We start from the raw sequence: 17,627 nt of genomic DNA, 5'->3' as shown, positions 1-17,627 counted from the left end.
ATGATCTTTGCTAGCTATTTGTTACACCTGTCTTCTGGCTGATAGGGGAATGTTTGGTATTAATGTCATCATTTTGTTTTAAGCTGAAAACCTGAGGAAGTAAGTAGACAAGTGGATAGCACAAATCATGAAAAACCTCAGTGGCAAAAATGGATTAGAATGTAGACCGCCTTAAGTCATTAGTTGCTTAGCACACTGAGTAATGAGGTCTCTGGATGTACATTCAAAATTTGCTCCATGGTGTACCAATTTTTGCAAATACTCCCTGACCCAGAGAACCCTCCCTTGTAACAAATAAGTACAGTCAAGCAAAATACCTTCACAGTATCTAAAAAAAAATGCCTCATTCTGCTAAAAAGTGGTGGCATACCACTTTTAGTTCGTTGAAGTCTGCCTAAGTTGACTTTTAGTGACCGACCTTTGAGCAAGTTCTCACAAGACAGAGTTTAGCTCATCATATGGTAGGATTTAGAGCCAGAAGAGAACTTAAAGAGACCCATAGATCATAGATTTGGAGCTGGAAGGGACCTTAGAGATCTTCTAGTCCAGCCTGCCCATTTTACAGATGATGAAATGGAGGCCCTCAGAGGGTAAGGGACTTGCCCGAGCTTGTACAGGGTAGTAAGCATCCAAGGTGGGATTTGAACCCAGGTCCTCAGACTCCACAGCTAGTGCTAATCAAGCCTCTTTATAAGCATTTATTTAAAGTTTTACCATTTTTTTTTCTTCCCCATGATCAGCTTGTAGTGTAGTGAAAGTATGTAGTCTGTAGTGTAAGGTAGAAGGAAATCCAGAATTTTGTGCTATAGAGGATTTTGGAAGGCTTTCTAGGAAAGTCCCTTGCATATGGGAGAGAAGACTTATTTTCTTGACTTTTCATCTGCTTTTTAAAAAGTCATTAGAATGATTGATTTGACTTTTGTAGTCATTTTGAAAATAATTTCAGTTGCTGTATGATGGTGCTTGACCAGAATCAGTTTGTGGAATATATTTGCTAAATGTACTGAATGTAGTGCATTTAGTTAGTTTCTGTGACTTTAAACCTTTTTTTTTTTTGTTTAGCCCGGGTTTCCTGCGGTTTGTGAGGGTTTTGTGTGGTATGTCATCAGATGAAAGGAAAGCATTCCTGCAGTTCACCACTGGCTGCTCAACTCTGCCCCCCGGTGGACTGGCTAACCTTCATCCCCGTCTTACTGTTGTGCGCAAGGTACAGACTCTTTTTGGAGGGGGTTCCAAATGAAATGTTAGCATAGAGTGACTGAAAAAACTACTAGCAATTTAGCAGATCAGTCATGATCTTTGGTTTTCTTTTCATTTCTGCAGGTTGATGCTACAGATGCAAGTTACCCATCAGTGAATACATGTGTGCATTACCTTAAGTTGCCTGAATATTCCTCTGAGGAGATTATGAGAGAACGCCTACTAGCTGCTACTATGGAGAAAGGCTTTCATCTCAATTGAATTATGGAGTGCAATGAAAGACATCCAAGACTTTTTTGATAATAGTGAAGCCTCTTGTGTTTGTGTGCAGAAAAGTGTATGACCTTCACGCCGTGCTCTGATGACACTTGCCTTTTTTTTCCACCTTTGAGGCTTAGAAACTTGTGGAATAAGTTTTTTAGCTGCTAAAGACAAAATGAATCCCTTTTAAATACCCAGCCAGCAGGTAAATAGCACAGAACACTGTGATGCTTAAAGGGCTTATGTGACTGGAATAAGGTGGTCCTGTTTGATTGTTCCAAAGAGCAGCTCCTCAAATCTTCAGTGTTCACTGAAAAATTTCTAACAGTGTATTTGTGTAAAATTTGTTATTTCATGCCCTGTACACTACAGTTGCCATCACTGATCCCTATTTTGCTGGCTTTTAAGCTATTTGGTCAAAAAACCTGCTTCTTTAAAACTTAGAGAGTTAATGGGCATCTCAAGCTTTTTCTTTCCCTTTTTAATGATGCCTGCACTATCAGAGTATTCTAGTGTTCTCTCTTTTGTTTGGCATATAATCATGCACAACCTTTTTATTTCTTTGAAGTGGGAGTATATTTTTATTTCCTAATGCCCTGCTATAAAGATCAAATTCTTAAGTGTGTTTGTGCAGCTCAACAATAAAGCTATATTAAAAAAATAAAAATAAAAAAACACTGGTTCTAGGTGCAAGGCACACTTAAAGCAAGTTTTGCTTTTGGTTGTATTTTCTTTGTATATTATAAACATTTATTTAACTTGTTGCAGTTTGAAGTAAAAAAAAAAAATTCCAATGTGTATGCTCAACAATAATCATTAAAATGTTTGCAGCGTACAAATTTGTGTCACGTGACTAATTCACTGCCACTCGTCAAACTTTGAGCTTGACCAGATTATCTTTTATTCTTACTGTCAGATTTCATTTTATGAAATTATTACATGAAAAAATATTTTTCTAGAGTAAATTCACTTATTGAAGTTGAAATGTAAAATTTATGTTCCTTAGCTTGTGTTCATTTGAAATAATGTATTCAGTCTTAGTGTTAAATTAGCAAGAAACAATCACGTTATTTGTATTAACTTTTTAAAAACCAAATCTATTACCCTTGTGTCTATAGAAACATGAAAGTCTTAAGTTCTTATTTAGGTGATCTTGAGAAAGCTGTGTTAGAATGAAGAGACCTCTTCCATTGCATTTTCCTAGTTTTGAAAACAGGACTGAATATTCTCAGTTTGCAATTTCTAAACTCTTGAGACTATATAGCATCTGCTTATGCAGTCAATATTACTAGCCTTGACTTAGCCAGATAATCTTTTCAGAGCCAAACGCATGTGATGAAATTGCACATTTACTTATGTAGCAGGTGCATTTCCTTTCTGTAGTATCTAAGTGGTCTTCTTAAAGTTAAACTTAAATATTTGGGAACTACATATTCACTTGCTGCGTGAGAATGTTGTGACTGTGCTATTGAAGTCGGCATTTAAAAATGCATTTCACCTCATTGTCAATCTCATAGTTTTTGGTGAGAATTAAGGTTGCAATGAAAACATAATAGCAATATTGAAATGTATGATCTTTGCTTTAATCCGAAAAATACTGGTGGTATTAACTGTCTTGATAAGGTCATGAGTGCATGACTAAAACTGTGTACTAGTATTTGGATTAAAATGCATTTTATATGTTGGAGTACTGCCATTATTTAAATTTAAATAATTGTGAAGAGATAACTTTCACTGAATCTTTTCAGAGACGTATTCTAAAAAATTATATCTAGTATAATGATTAATTTTGTAAAAATCAGCCTGGGTGTTACAGTATTTGACAGGAGAGTCAGAAATTACCTGAACACTTAGAGAAATGTTTGAGTTTTTTATGTTCCTTGTTGCTTTGGTGGGTAGTTCATACCCTGTGTGTGTGTGTTGCTCAAGTAAGCTGCTCTATCTGAATTTAATAGGATTTAATTGCTGGAAGGAAACTTAAATTGCATTGAAACAGCTAATTTTAAAGATAAGAATGCTAAGGCTCAGAAATGTCATGACTTGTCCAAAGTCACATAGGTAGTAAGTGGTAGAGCCTGGTTTATTTCAGGGTCTTCTATTCCTATACTGTCTTACAATGAAGGTAAACTTGTTGCTGCCAGAGAACACCAGATGAGGTCTATGTGTGGAGCCAGGATGAAGAGGGGCAGAGGCGGTGATACCCAAGGCTTGACTTGAGTTTGAGACTGGAAACTATCTAGTATTAAGTGGGGACAGTACTATCCATTTCTTTAAAAAAATAAGTATTTTATTGATACTTAAATATTACACACACTTTCAATGTCTCCCTTCCTCCATAGAAGCCTCCCTTGTAAAAAGAAGCATATTTAAGCAAAACAAATATAATGGCCCTGTCTGAGGGAGATGAAATGAACTGCCTAAGGTCACACAGGTAGTAAATGGCAAGACTGGGGTATTTTAACCTTCCTACTTTTTACTCTCAATCCAGAGCCCTTTCCACTGTCATAGCTTGTTTCCTAGACTTACTTATTACTGATTTGTTTGGTTTAGGTCAGTGGTCATTTTAAAAAACAAACCAGAAAAAAGTCGATGAGCCCACACTGTGAGTTTCTTCAATTTTTCAAATGTGTGATTTTTCAATTCAAAATTCCATAAAGATAACTAGTAGATGTGAGGCTCCCTAAGTAGGATTTCTTCAGTGATACCTGTGTAGCATTTTTTTAAAGTCATCAAGCTCACAAGGTACTAAAAATCTGTGCTAAGATGTAAGACAACTACTATTTTGGTATGACCCAGAAATTAATTTTGTGCATTCCCTTGGTGCCAAGTCTTGGTGTACTAGTTCCAGTAATTCCCTGACATATGCTACTAATGAAGTGCCTACCAAATAGGACAGTGGTTTCTAACTTGCATGTCTCAAAGACCTCGTTCCAACCTGGGCTTCCCCATTGCCCTAGGTCTCTTTATGATACTGCTGCCAATGGTCACTTCTACTCACTTCTCCTTTCAATGTATCTTCCAGTTTTTCCAGGATTCGCCTTAGAAGGCTGACCAGTAGCTGCTTCTGTCTCTTATTTTTTTAACAATTAGATCCTAGCTTTACTTAGGCAAATTCTTAAGTGAGTAAAAATGTTTTAGGAAATAACTAAGTTTGGAGGAACTGAACTAGGAAGCAATTAATAATAATAATAGCAATAATAATAGTATTTGGTGTGTTGTCAAATCTCAGGAAACTTGGTCATTTGACTTGGGACAATGGGGCTGTTAGAAAATGGTGGAAGGAGACCTGCTGCATTCCACAAGGTGGCAGAATGTCTTCATCTATCCTTTACATAGGTTTCCCCTTTGCCCCATGCACACAAATACATAGACCGATTCTAGTAACAGTGCTTTGTTAGGAGATATGGATTAGGTCAGAAAGGAGTAAGATGGGAGAAGGTCGCTACATCTTTCATATAAACATGAGATTATATATATGTATCTATATATCTATCTATCTATTTTGCACTGTTCTAAACAAATTAAATGATAGTGAAAATATTGAGGTGCCTTCAAGGCAGCTGAAATCTTTTAAAATGTGGTATAAATGGGTAGTTGAAAACTTATTTTGATTCTAATTATCCATTATTTGATAAATGTACAAATTTGATGATGTTTTAATTGCTATATAGCCCTGAAAGTTTAATTACAAAATGGCAAATGGAATCAGATTAAATTTTGAAAAGTTTATTTAGAAGATATACTCAAACTTAAAAGAAGAAAATTTATCCAAAAAAAGACAGGAAAAATCTTAAATAGGAAAACTGATCTTGAATTATTTATGCAATTTTTCAAGCCAATTTTCAAACTTCATTGGCTGACAAATATCAAGCTTCCCTCTCACCTCATCCTGCCATTCCTTGATTTGATTTGTGAAATTCAACTGACTGCCCAGATTCTTCATTTAACAAAATTTAAGAAGTGTGAAATATGCTTAGAATTACAGTTGGTAAAATCCCCACCTATTAATTTACTTAATAATTCCCACTGCATATCACATTTTGAAGATACTATGGGAATCTCCAAGTCCCTAAGCCATGCTTTTGGCATTAGACCCCAATTTGCTGTAATGTGTAGCCTTGTGGATTCTCTGGGGGTACAGCTGCAGGGGGTGTTCTGTGCCTCTGGCATTTCCTGTGAATCAGTGCCACCACGACATCGCTTCTTTATTCAGCTTTCTGCCATTTTGTCAAGAATCAGGAGAGGAGCGAGGATTCTAGCCTTGTTAGTTTCCACAATGCAGCCATTCAGCACCATTTCATCCAAAATTATGTGCACTTTATCCAAGTTAAACATTATCTGGAAGAAGGTCAAGTTAAGGATCTTTTGCTTAGAGAGCTTCATTTGAGGAACAATTAAGTTCTGGACTCAGAGGCAGGAAAAATTTTCCATGTCCAAACTATTACAAGTGTTGTATTAACATGGCCTCAAACACAACCCTAGAATTAGACTGGACATTTCTAATAATAGTGCAAGTTTTTCATTTCTCGTGTCTATATGAATGTGATGAGTTTGTCCAATTTTTCTTGGTCTGATTGATAGAAACTAAATAAAATTAAGATCCATCTTGGTTTACAAAGGTAATCTTTGTGTTTCCTTATAAAATAAATGGTAGTACATTTTTTAGAGAATCTGAATTTTTTGATGAGAAGAGGTGGTAAAATATTAAATAGATGAAATCTGCTTTTACTAAAACTAAAGTTTATCCTAAAAGGGACTAGTTTATCCATCACAGCAAATGAAATGGTGTTCTCAAGGAAAGAGCATAGTTGAATGCACTGCTTTACCTCGGACTATTTTGTTGTATATAAAAAAATATGAAACTTACAGTATCCTTGCCTGAGCCTCAAAAACTTATCAGGAAAGATCCTGCTGTTCTTCCTTTTCTAGCTCTTCAGTAAAACTTACTGGTACACTGGAGCAAATAGTAGACAAATGAACACCTCTTGGCTCCCCCCCCCCCCATATTTGTGCATCTGGACTGGTTTTAATCTGTGATTCTCAAATTTTGGTTTGTTTTCCAGATTGAACTCATGAGTTTTTTTTTTCCTTCCTCTTTTGGTTCCAATGCCTCCTCTACTTATTTGCAGAAATAACTGACAAGGCATATTTGAAGTCCTCTTCTGGCTTACATTTTCACTTCCTTTCTCTAGTAAGTGAAAAGGAAAGACCACTCTTGGGAAAGAAGGGAAGCCTTCTTTAAGGAAAACAGAATGAGTTTGGTGGGTGGGAACATGTTTAACTTACCTGAAGATAAACCAAGACCCTGAATTGAAAAAGTAGCATTAGTAGCACCTCAAGTTGAAAGGTTAAGATCTCCATTTTATGTACACTGGACTTGAAATGTAAATTTCATTTCACACATTTTTTCCTCTTTAAAAAAATTTTTTGCTTTAGAATTCCTGATGGAATACAAATATATACACAGAATGAAGGAAGATGATCAGAAAACAGCCTAAGCAGAAATATAAAAGAATGTTCTTTCCTCAGGTGACAGCAAAAAGTACTAAGAGTACTTTTGAGAAAGTTTTAGAAAACTAAGTAGAAATGCCTGCAGGGAAGATTTTTTGGGGGGGGAGATTGAAGGAATCATTGCAACTTCCTTCACAGACAGAGTTCTTAGAAAAGTTGTCTACTGTCTAACTTTTCAACAGAAATGTCTCTTAAAGGTAACCAATCAATGTCCTCTAATCCAACAGTCTTTTTTCCAGTAATCTTCATCCTCCTTGGTCTCTCTGTAAGTCCTGACACTGTTCATCACCCCTCTCTTCTAGAGATACCACCCCCTCTCCCTGGGCATAAGAGATAGCACGCTCTCAAGGGGCTCATTTCTCCAAGTATTCTTTTTCTATTCCTGCTAGCTCATGACTCTCCTCCCCAATTTCTTAAAGCCAATTTCAATCTCTCAAAGTTCTGTCCTTAATCCCCTACTATACTCTTTGCCGTGGGAATCTCATTAACTCCTCTGACTATAGTGATCATAGTTCTAGAGTTACAGGGGACCTGGGGTCGAGAGGTTGTGACTTGCCCAAAATAAGCTTCCAGTGTGGGATTTGAACTCAAGTCATCTGTCTCCAGAGCACTGCAGGTGCTTTTCCCACTATACCACACTGCCTTCCTCTTTAAGGAGAGATGTCTATGTCTCCAGACCAGAATTCTTAACTCCAGCTGCCTACATGACATTTTACCAGTATGTCCCAACATTCCTAAAACCAAGCTTCGTCATCTTTCCCTCAAAATTCTTTCTGATTCCACGATTTCTATCAATGGCATTATTCATTAACTCAGCCTCCTATGTCAAAACCAAAAGGTTTTTCTCCAATCAGTTACTACATCCTGTGGAATCTGTCTCTACAATCTTTCTTAGATCTGTCTCCTCTTCTGTACACTGCTACCAGCCTTGTACAGAACTTCATTACTATTTGCCTAGACACTTAATATAGCTTCCTGACAAGTCTTGCTTCTACTCTTCCCTCTTGAAGCCATCTTTGACGCTGACACTGTCTTTCTTAATACATAGATTTGATCATGTCATTCCTCCGATCGAGGCTCCTGCCTGCCGTATAATGGTCAAACTCCTTATTGTTGTTCAGTTTTAAAGTCGTGTTTGACTCTTTGTGGCCCCATTTGGGATTTTCTTGGCAAAGATACTGGAGTGATTTGCTGTTTCCTTCTCCAGCTTATTTAATAGATGAGGAAACTGAGGCAAACAGGGTTAAGTGACTTGCCCAAGTCACACAGCTAGTGACTTGGGTTGTATTTGAACTCAGGAAGATGAGTCTTTCTGGACTTAAGACCTGGCACTCCACTGCACCACCTAGCTGCCCCAAATGTAGTGGAGTCATATACAAATAAGACTGGAAAGATAAGGTAGCAATAGATGGCAAAGGACCTGATTTTGTATGTACCTTGTTGCCTTAGTTTCCTCATCCATAATTGAGCTAGAGAAGGAAATGGCAAACCACTCCCAGTATCTTTGCTAAGGAAACCCCAGATTGGGTCATGAAGAGTCAGACACAAGTGAAATGATTGAACAACAACTACATATACTCTATACTCTAGTCAAACTGGACTACTTGGCATTCCTAGTAGCTACCGTGCATTTTCCTATTTCTGCCCTTGTTTACCACTTCCTGTTAATTCACTGAAGAAGGAAATGGCAAACCACTCAAGTATCTTTGCCAAGAAATCCCCACAGAGAGCACTGATGTACTATGGTCTATGGGGTCACAAAGAGTCAGCCATGACAAATGCCTGGAATACCTTCCCTCCCACCCACCTTTAGCCATCTGAATTCCTTTAAAGCCCTAATCAAAAGCTACAGCTTTTCCAGGAGATCCTAATATGCAGTTGAGAAGGGCCTTTCTTCCCTGCCCCAATCCTTGGATCTCACACAGCCCTTTGTGTCTTTCTTATGCACTTAATTACCATGTATTATTTTTATAAGTTACTTGTGTATGTGCCATAGGTTCAACTAGACTCCTAAGGATAGGGGTCATTTCATACTAAAATTTTCTGTCTCCTTCAGCATTTACCTCAGTGGTCTCCCTGTAAGAAAGAGCTTTTTGCCAAATGAGACTTTAAAATCCAGCAGGTTAGACCAGGATATATTTTAATAAGTTATTAAGCTTCATTCAAATAATCTTCTATCAGAATAAACTATTCTTCAGGGACCCATGGGAAATGTCCTTATGTGACCCAGAAAAGAAACATTGCTCCAACATGGCATATTAATAATGCTTTCCATTTATATAGATCATCACTGTGTTCTTCAACCACGTAATTGTCAAACTGGAACTGGACTAGAATCTTAGTCCCCTGACTCAGCCTTGCCCACCAGGCCACTTTTGCCAGGACACAGAAGCCTGAAAAGGTTTTGACAAAGTGAGGCAGAAATGGACAGCATAAGAAGTTAAGTGAAAACAGATCTTGCTACTTTCAGTAAACAACTTTGAAATGTCAACCAGCTGCTTCAATCAGCACCTTTACAAGATTCTGCTCATCCCAAGTGGTTTTCAGGTAGACCAAAGAATATCCCAGGGTTAGTTCAAGGACAAAACTGGTCTGGGGATTGTTCTATCTAGCCTAAGAAGTTGATCTGCAATTCAGATTTATCTTCTGGCCACTGGCCAGTTGTTTTTAAACAGATGAGATTTGTTGTCATGCTAGACATTGGCATCACCCCACGGGAAGGGCCACAGTCCTCAGGCAACCGTCATTTCCCAACACCCTGTAAATTCAAGATTCAAGTCACCTCAGGAATGAGGAAATTCTGAACTTATGACTGCAGGCACAGGAATGGCAGCCTATCTGCTTTGGCTTTGGTTCAAAATCTCAAAAACTGTTCAGATCTCTGGCAACCAACTAAAGCTCTAAAGAAGAGTTGATCAAATTTATCTTTTGCTTTCTATTCTGAGGGCCCAGATGTCTGTGATTGAGGCAAAGGCCTGAAAGCTAATATTTCTTCTAGTATCTAGATGCACATAACTCTCTGAAAAACAGACCCTGGGTATTCATTTATTTTAAAACTTCAGAGTTCCAGCACAGAGGTTATACACCAAGTGAGTAAGCGCTTGATGGGTATCCCGTGGGCCCATGACAACCAACACAGGAAAAGAGAAGACATTTTCTGCCATGCATTTGAGTGAGAAGCTAACAAGCTAACAGTAGACACATGATATATTTTGTTTCCTCAAAGGAAAAGTTTTTTTTCTGTGTGCAGAGGACTGAGGATTGATGATATTTTGATGGGCAAATATTCATAAACTCCTTCCACCAACATAGATCATAATCTCTCCATAGTTTATGAGTTCTTGCCATAGTCAAAGCCTTCCTGAGCAAAGTGGTCCACTGGTATAACCTTTGAGAACATCAAATCATGGAGGAGGCATCAATCAGTCAGTCCACAAACATTTCTTAAGTATCTACTACCTGCCAGGCACTATGCTGGGCAGTGGTGATACCAAGACAAAAAATGAATCCCTAAAGGAGCTTTTTATCTATCTACACATATACATATATGCAACATACATATGCAATGTAAACATAAGTCCATATAAAATAAATACAAGAAAATTTTGTTCTAGAGGTACTAGCACCCTAGGAAACAAGAAAGTTCTCATAGAGGAAGTGATAGTATTTGAGCTAAGCTTTAAAAGAAACTAGGAATTCTAAGAGGCAGTAGTGAGAAGGGAGTGCATTAGCCTGTGGAAAGGCTGGGACTGGGCTACAGATGGGATGCCATGTGTAAGAAAGGGCAAGAAAGCCAGTCTGGCTTGACAAAAAAGTCCATGAAAATAGTGATATCTAAGACTGAAAAGGCAGGCAAGAGCCAGGTGGGGAAGGGTTTCAGATGCCAAGCACAAGAGTTTGTATTTGATCCTATGGTAATAGGGTACCATTAAAGATTACTGAGTGATGTCAACCACTGGTCAGACCAATGCTTTAGGAACATCACTAAGGCCTGATAAAAACTGGTTAATGTTATTCAAAAGCCTGGAATGTTTTGTAAAAAGCACATGAAAAGGTCCTGAGAAGGGGAAGTAGTTACAGACATCTCAATGAGTGTATCTCAGACACAGAGTCGGGGTGGAAACTGCCTCCTCCCTGAAACAAGAATTTCCTAGACCGTATCCCACACTTTCTGTGACAGAGCACTCATTGCTTCCAGAAGAAGCCCATTTCATTTTGGAATAGCTCAAACTGTTAAGGAGATTTCCCCTGAATGGAGCTGAAATCGGCCTCCTTGTAACATTCATGATGAGTTCTACTCTACATTGTTAGCCATTGTCAGTCAAAAGTCACAACCTTTTAGATATTTGAAACGTCACAGCCTTCCAGATATTTTAAAACACACCAAAAACTGCTATCACATTACTGTTATCACCCAAATGTAAGTTATGTATTTACATGGGTTAGATTGGTTTTCAAAGTGGCCCCTTATTTTACTTCCAAGTGATAAATAGAATTTTTTTAAGTATAAAATTAACTTGAAAGTCAACCTGCTTCCAGAGCACCCAAACAAAGTCTGTTTCTAGGCTTCTGCCCAAATAACAATGTGCCTGAAAGATTTCTGCGCAAATGATACTTCTTTTTAGGAGTCTTTGCAGCTTTGATTTAAAGAAGGAGATCAAGGGAAAAAAAGAAGAAAAGGCAATTAGCTCTGGCTGCTATCAAAGGGAATGATGACAAGGAAGACAGTCTTTGCAACCTTTTATCTTGTCTGGACAGTATCATTATTGATGGTCTTGGTCTTACTAAACACTGTATTGGGATCAAATGAAATACTAAATGTAAAGTGTTTTGCAAACCCTAAAGCACCAGGTAAATGTGGGCTATTATTATTAGTTTTATATTTGGGATTCTCTGTAAATCCAATTGCTCCAAGAGAACTGGATATGTCCTTTAAATTTTGCACAGAGCCCAAGTCATTCTACATCAGGGATTCTTGTCCTTTTATTTGTGCTTTGAACCCCTTTGGCAATTGGGTGAAACATATGGACCCCTTCTCAGAATAAGATTTTTAAGTACATAAAATAAAATACATAGGATTGTGTATCATATAAAGAAAAAAATTATATTGGAATAAGGTTATTAAGATATTTTTAAAGTTTATAGACACCAGGTTAAAAATCCCTATTTTATGCTTACTAGATGTTAAATTAATAAATAATAGTGATATACAAATGAACACTTTGTCTAGAAATCAAGCCACTAATACTTTTTTTCTTTGTGAGAGAGAGGCATTCTGTACATCTCTGAGAATCTGGATATGACAAGTAACACTTACCTGCTCAGGTAGTCATAGGAGATGCTTTGCATGGTAGAGTGCAAACAGGCAACATACTATTGAAAAGGATACATCTAGTTCACTCTGAAAAAGATTAAAACAAAATAAGGGAGAAGATAGGAGAGAGAATAGTATTGCTACACATAGATACTGACCAAGAAGGGCTTCTGAGCAGAGAATGCTCCAGGGACTCCAGGACCCCAGGGAGCCCTGACTTTGAGGCTTTCCTGAGAATAGGTTGTCCTGAGAAATTCTAAGGCAGAACAATTCATCTTACGGACTGGGAGAAAGTTATATAATATTCAAGAGGACTGAGATTTTTAAGTTAGAAAAATCACTGGCTGAATCCCAGCACACCCCAGGGAAATGATGTTTCCTCAACAGCAAGTGTTTTGCCTGTTGAAAGCTAGTTGAGGCTTATCTCAATTTTCTAAAATCTTGATTCTGAGAAGCTTCCTCCAGTACGAAACTGATCTCTGGATTGAAGAGTTGGAAATTCAGTAAGATCAAAAATAGGCTTCGCAAGAATGTTTGAAACTCCTAAATCTAAAAATAAATGTCTGATGACAAGACGTCCTGGGGACAGATGTTATTTTCTTTCCCAGAGTATTTTTTGCTCTTCTCCTCCTCTTTCTGTTATTATCGTCCTAAGTGGGGAATATATTGGGATTATACAAGTACTGTCCAGTTACTTCTTCTGGGCTAAATCTCCATTCTTTACTTTTGTGGTTTATGTGGTCATTGTATCTCTCTGTGGAATTATAGCCCTAATTCAACAACCTGTTATTTTACTCTCTCTGTCACAGAATAATAAAAAATAACAAGAAAACAAATAAATAGACTAAAGGCCGGGTACTGCTCATTTCTCCTTTTGAATCCTCCAAATCCATGTCTCTGCCATTTTAGGTAAGGCTACTTCTTTTTGAGACAAAACCTTTATGTTGTTACAAAATGTCAGCTCTGAGCTAACAAGCTTAATTTTCATTTGGAATCACATCTAAACAAATTTGGTCCCTTGAATTACATTGACAGGGTCTAATGCAAGAGTCCTCGATAAGCAATACAAGATGGATTTTTTATCTAGTCTTTAGGATCTCCTAGATGAATTTACGGTTCCCTAGAGGCCCTGCTCTTGCAGGCTCACCATATTTGTGCCTAATTTGGTTCAGACGCTCTATTGGCATAACACGGGGCAACTCAGAAATCCCAAGCTTAGCTTCTTCAAGAGAAGGGGTTACAAGTATGTGTGCCTGACTTGCTTCTACCTTTCAAGAGAGCTGTTAACATTCTTTCCTAAGTCAGGCTAATAAAATAATTGACAGCTGGAGTTGAAAGGGATCTCAGGATGTCCAATCTTAACACAAATCATGAATGCTGTCTACAACTGGATATTCAGCATCTGCTTGAAGATCCCCAGTGATGAAAACTCACAACCTTTATGGCAAGTCATTCAATTCTCAGACCTTTGTAGTTATTAAGAAATGTTTTCATAGAATGAGCCCCAATCTGCTTCCCGGCCATTTCCAAGGAGCAGTCTTGGTTCTGCACTTTGGAATCAGAACAATCATAATAATCCTTCACATATTTAAAGATAGCTATTGCGTTCCTCCCAAATATTTCCTTCTCCTCTACCTCCTAAATCCATTCTACCTTAGGGCAGCTCTGATCATTAGGAATTTTTTCTTTACCAGGTTTAAATTTGCCTCTTTGGAATGTCTACCCATGTGGTGTTTGTAGTTCCACCCACTGAGGCCAAGCATCAACATGTTTAATCTCTCATGAGAGACAGTACTTCCCATACTTGAAAACACCATCAAGTCCCTCCTGAATCATCTCTTCTATAAAAATATCCCCACTTCTTTCAGCTCATTCTCATATGGCACAATGTTGAGGTCCTGTTCTAGATGACTCTCTAGATTCTTTTGAACAAATCAACGTCCTCCATAAAATGTGATACTGGAGACTGAACAGAGTTCTCCAAATGTCATCTAACAAGGGCAGATACAAAAAGTATCTCCTCCCTTATCCTGGATGTTATATCCAGTCATTCTAAGTTTGCCTTGTTGTTATTGGTTGCTCTATCCCACTGTCCATAGGATGATAGGATCATAGACATAGAAAGCTGGAAAGAACCTCAGAGGCTGGTTGATCCCAGAGAAATTTAGTGACTTGCTCGAAGTCACAAAGGTCATTCTAAACATTTAATTAAAAAAAAACACACACACAAAACAATTTCTCTCCTGCCACCACTCCCAACCTCTCCATTGGGGAAAAGCAAAACAATTCCTCACACTGGCTATGTTCAAAAATGTGCGTCTCATCCTGCACCTTGGATCCATTACCAGACAGTCTGCCAGAAGGACACACAGGCAGTCAAGTGACAGAGTCAAGATTTGAACTCAAGTCCTCTGACTCCAAATCCAGTGCTTTTTCTATTACCATGCTTCCTCTCTCAGTATTTTAAATCATATTGAGCTTGCCAATCCACTAAAATGCCCAGGGTTTGTTTTTTTTTTTTTTAGGTGAAGTGTTGTTTAGCCATCCCCCCCCACCATTCTGTATTTGCAGTGCCAATTTTTTTGAATTCATGTGTAAGACTTCACATTTATCTCTTAGATTTCATCATATAAGAATTGGCCCAACCTTCTAGCCTATTGAAATACCGTATCCTGTAATCCAGTGCGTTAGTTATTCTTCTAAGATGTGTGTCATTTTCAGATTTCATAAGAATGTCATCCAAAGCACTAATTTAAAAAATTAAACCAGAAAGGGTGAAACAGAGATCACTAATGTACTCTACTAAAGAACTCCTTTCCAAGTTAATATTAAATGATTGATGCTTTATTTTTGGAGTCCAGTTATTCAACTAGTCCTGAATTCACTTAGTTATCAGGCCCACATACCTTCATCTTGCTCACAAAAAGAGCACAAGAGGCATTGTCAAATATGTTGCTAACATCCAGGTAAAGACCTCACACTTATCAGATTGGCTAATGTGACAGAAAAGGAACATGATAAATGTTGGAGAAGATGTGAGAAAATTGGAACATGATTGCATTGTTGGTGGAGTTGTGAAGTGATCCAACCAATCTGGAGAGCAATTTAGAACTATGCCCAAAGGGCTATAAAACTGCATACCCCTTGATCAAGCAATACCACTTCTAGGTCTGTATTCCAAAGAGAGCATAAAAAAGGGAAAAGGACCCACATGTACAAAAATATTTATAGCAGCTCTTTTTGTGGTGACAAAGAATTGGAAATTGAGGGGATGCTCATTAATTGGGGAATGGCTAAACAAATTGTGGTATATGAATGTAATGGAATACTATTGTGCTATAAGAAATGACGAGCAAGTGGACTTCAGAAGAAACCTGGAAAGACTTGTTTGGACTGATGCTGAGTGAAGTGAGCAGAACCAGGAGAATGTTGTACACAGTTAACAGCCACTCTGTGCGATGACTAACTTTGATAGACTCAGCTCTTCTTAGCAATGCAAGGAACTAGGACAACTCCAAAAGACTGATGATGGAAAATGCTATCCACATCCAGAGAAAGAACTCTGGAGTCTGAATACAGATGGAAGCATATCATTTGCTCTCCTTTTCTTTTGTTGTTTTGTTTCTTCTTTCTTGTGGTTCATCCCATTAGTTCTAATTCTTTTTTACATCATGACCAATGTGAAAATATGTTTAATATGAATGCACTAAGTACAGCCTATATCAGATTGCACATGGTCTTGGGGAGGGGAGAAAAGAGGGAAGGGGAGAAAACTTAAAACTCAAAATTTTATGGAAGTGAATGTCAAAAACTAAAAATAGATAAATAAATTAAAAAAATAAAAAAGTAAAATAAAAAAAAATTGAAGCTGGTCAATGAGATTCCTGTACACTACATTAGTCTCTATGGACAATCCCTAGTTTCCTCACCAGAATTGCTTCTGTATCTTCAGAATTCTAATTCTTTAGAGTTTTTCCAAATGTCCCAGGAGGACTGACTACTGCTCTAGGATTTTTATCCATTGGATCCAATCTGTTCTTCCTCTGAACCTTCTGAAATGTGCACTCCAAAAATCTAGCTTTTTTCTTCACAATGGAGTTTTTACTTTCCAAGGTTTCCATCACTTTTTTTCTAACAATCAGTTTTTCCCTGCTGAGAATTAGGTCCAGAATAGAATTTCCCCTTTTTTATTCCTTTATTAGTTGAAGAATGAAAATGGTTGAGGCAAATCAAGATGATCTTCTCTGCTTCTGGCAAAGGCTCTAGCAAAAGCCTGGGCAATGGAGGTCCCTGGGCTCACAATGTGTTCCAAAGTCCTCCTTTACTTCCTCCTTACATTTAGATGCTCTGTACAGTCTGCAGTGCAGTCCAAGGACAGCGTCCCTACTGTTCCTGTCTCTGTTGATCTTTACCCAAATGCTCCCAACCACGCCTCCACCTCTGCTTCCTAAATTTTCTCACCTAAGTATTTTCCTATGGTGTTGCTCAGCTTCAATACCTTTTATCTATTTGTTTTACTCTGAATAAATGATATCCTTCCAGAATCAGGCATCTTACTTTTATTCTTAAGAACTCAGCTGTCTCCTAGAGGGAATTTATTTTGGCTCTCAAACCATGGCTTTGGATAGAGAAAGTCCTTAAAGGTAAAAGGCTTTAATACCGTAAGAGTAATGCAGCTTTTAAATCATAAAGGTAATGTGGCAAAGGTGAATGATATATTACTCCTATCATGCAGAAGAGTCATTTTAAATTAAAGTATGATAAGTTTCAAGCCTTTTCATTCTGTGATACACTATATGGGGTGGATAGTCTGTGGAGAGAATATAGGATTTGTTCTTACCCAGGATATTATTAAATTAATGAAGACTCTCCCTTGATCATATCTCCAAATGTTCCTTGTCATGTTTACTTATAACTCTGATGGTCACAGGACTCCATTGAGAAAAGTGGCCCTGTTTTTAAAGTGCTCCAAATAGAAGAGGATATCAGTTTCTTAGATATAATTCTGTTAGAAAGACCTCAGCCAAACATAAATTTCCTTGGGTGAGCTATAGTAAAGAAAAGGAAACTGGGCACCTTTTCATTCTTAAACTGCTGAACTGCTATATTTACAAGTAATTCAAAACTCAAAAGGACCAAGGCCTTTTCTGGACAATTGGGCAGATGAAGGAAACTACTTCTTTTGCTATGAGACTTACCACTCGGCTGAAATACATGTCCAAAACTTCCACAAAATTATGGATGAATTCGTATACAGCCATTTCATTCTGAAATGAAAAAGAAAGCTGATAGATGGTGCTGTTAAATTGGATATGGAGTGAAACACAGAGTAAACTCCCGG

General features: G+C 37.7%; 2 protein-coding genes across 10 annotated transcripts in view; one reads left to right on the top strand and one right to left on the bottom strand.

The window, feature by feature from the left end:
• Positions 1-3,148, top strand: part of HECTD1 (HECT domain E3 ubiquitin protein ligase 1) — a 107,415-nt gene extending 104,267 nt beyond the window's left edge. For all 4 annotated transcript variants that reach the window (XM_027870081.1, XM_027870080.1, XM_027870078.1 and 1 more), the window contains exons 42-43: positions 1,063-1,207; positions 1,324-3,148. In XM_027870081.1, the coding sequence (XP_027725882.1) occupies positions 1,063-1,207; positions 1,324-1,461 (283 nt within the window). In that variant the 3' untranslated portion in view covers positions 1,462-3,148. The remainder of the gene's footprint in view (positions 1-1,062; positions 1,208-1,323) is intronic.
• The window catches only part of AP4S1 (adaptor related protein complex 4 subunit sigma 1), a 67,627-nt gene that overhangs the window by 9,707 nt on the left and 40,293 nt on the right, over positions 1-17,627 (bottom strand). For 2 of the 6 annotated variants that reach the window (XM_027870088.1, XM_027870087.1), the window contains exons 4-5: positions 17,485-17,553; positions 12,290-12,373 (exon numbers count right to left, since the gene is read on the bottom strand). In XM_027870088.1, coding sequence (XP_027725889.1) covers positions 12,302-12,373; positions 17,485-17,553 — 141 coding nt within the window. In that variant the 3' untranslated portion in view covers positions 12,290-12,301. Of the gene's footprint in view, positions 1-5,166; positions 5,800-9,018; positions 9,366-9,388; positions 10,361-12,289; positions 12,374-17,484; positions 17,554-17,627 lie in introns of those variants that run through there. The other 4 variants (XM_027870085.1, XM_027870086.1, XM_027870089.1 and 1 more) reach the window with 4 other exon arrangements.

This window comes from Vombatus ursinus, unplaced genomic scaffold (genome assembly GCF_900497805.2).
Source record: "Vombatus ursinus unplaced genomic scaffold, bare-nosed wombat genome assembly UNPS02014794.1, whole genome shotgun sequence".
NCBI classification, from domain to species: Eukaryota; Metazoa; Chordata; class Mammalia; order Diprotodontia; family Vombatidae; genus Vombatus; species Vombatus ursinus.
Note: the sequence above shows the minus strand (reverse complement) of the source record. Positions and strands in the feature narration are given on the sequence as shown.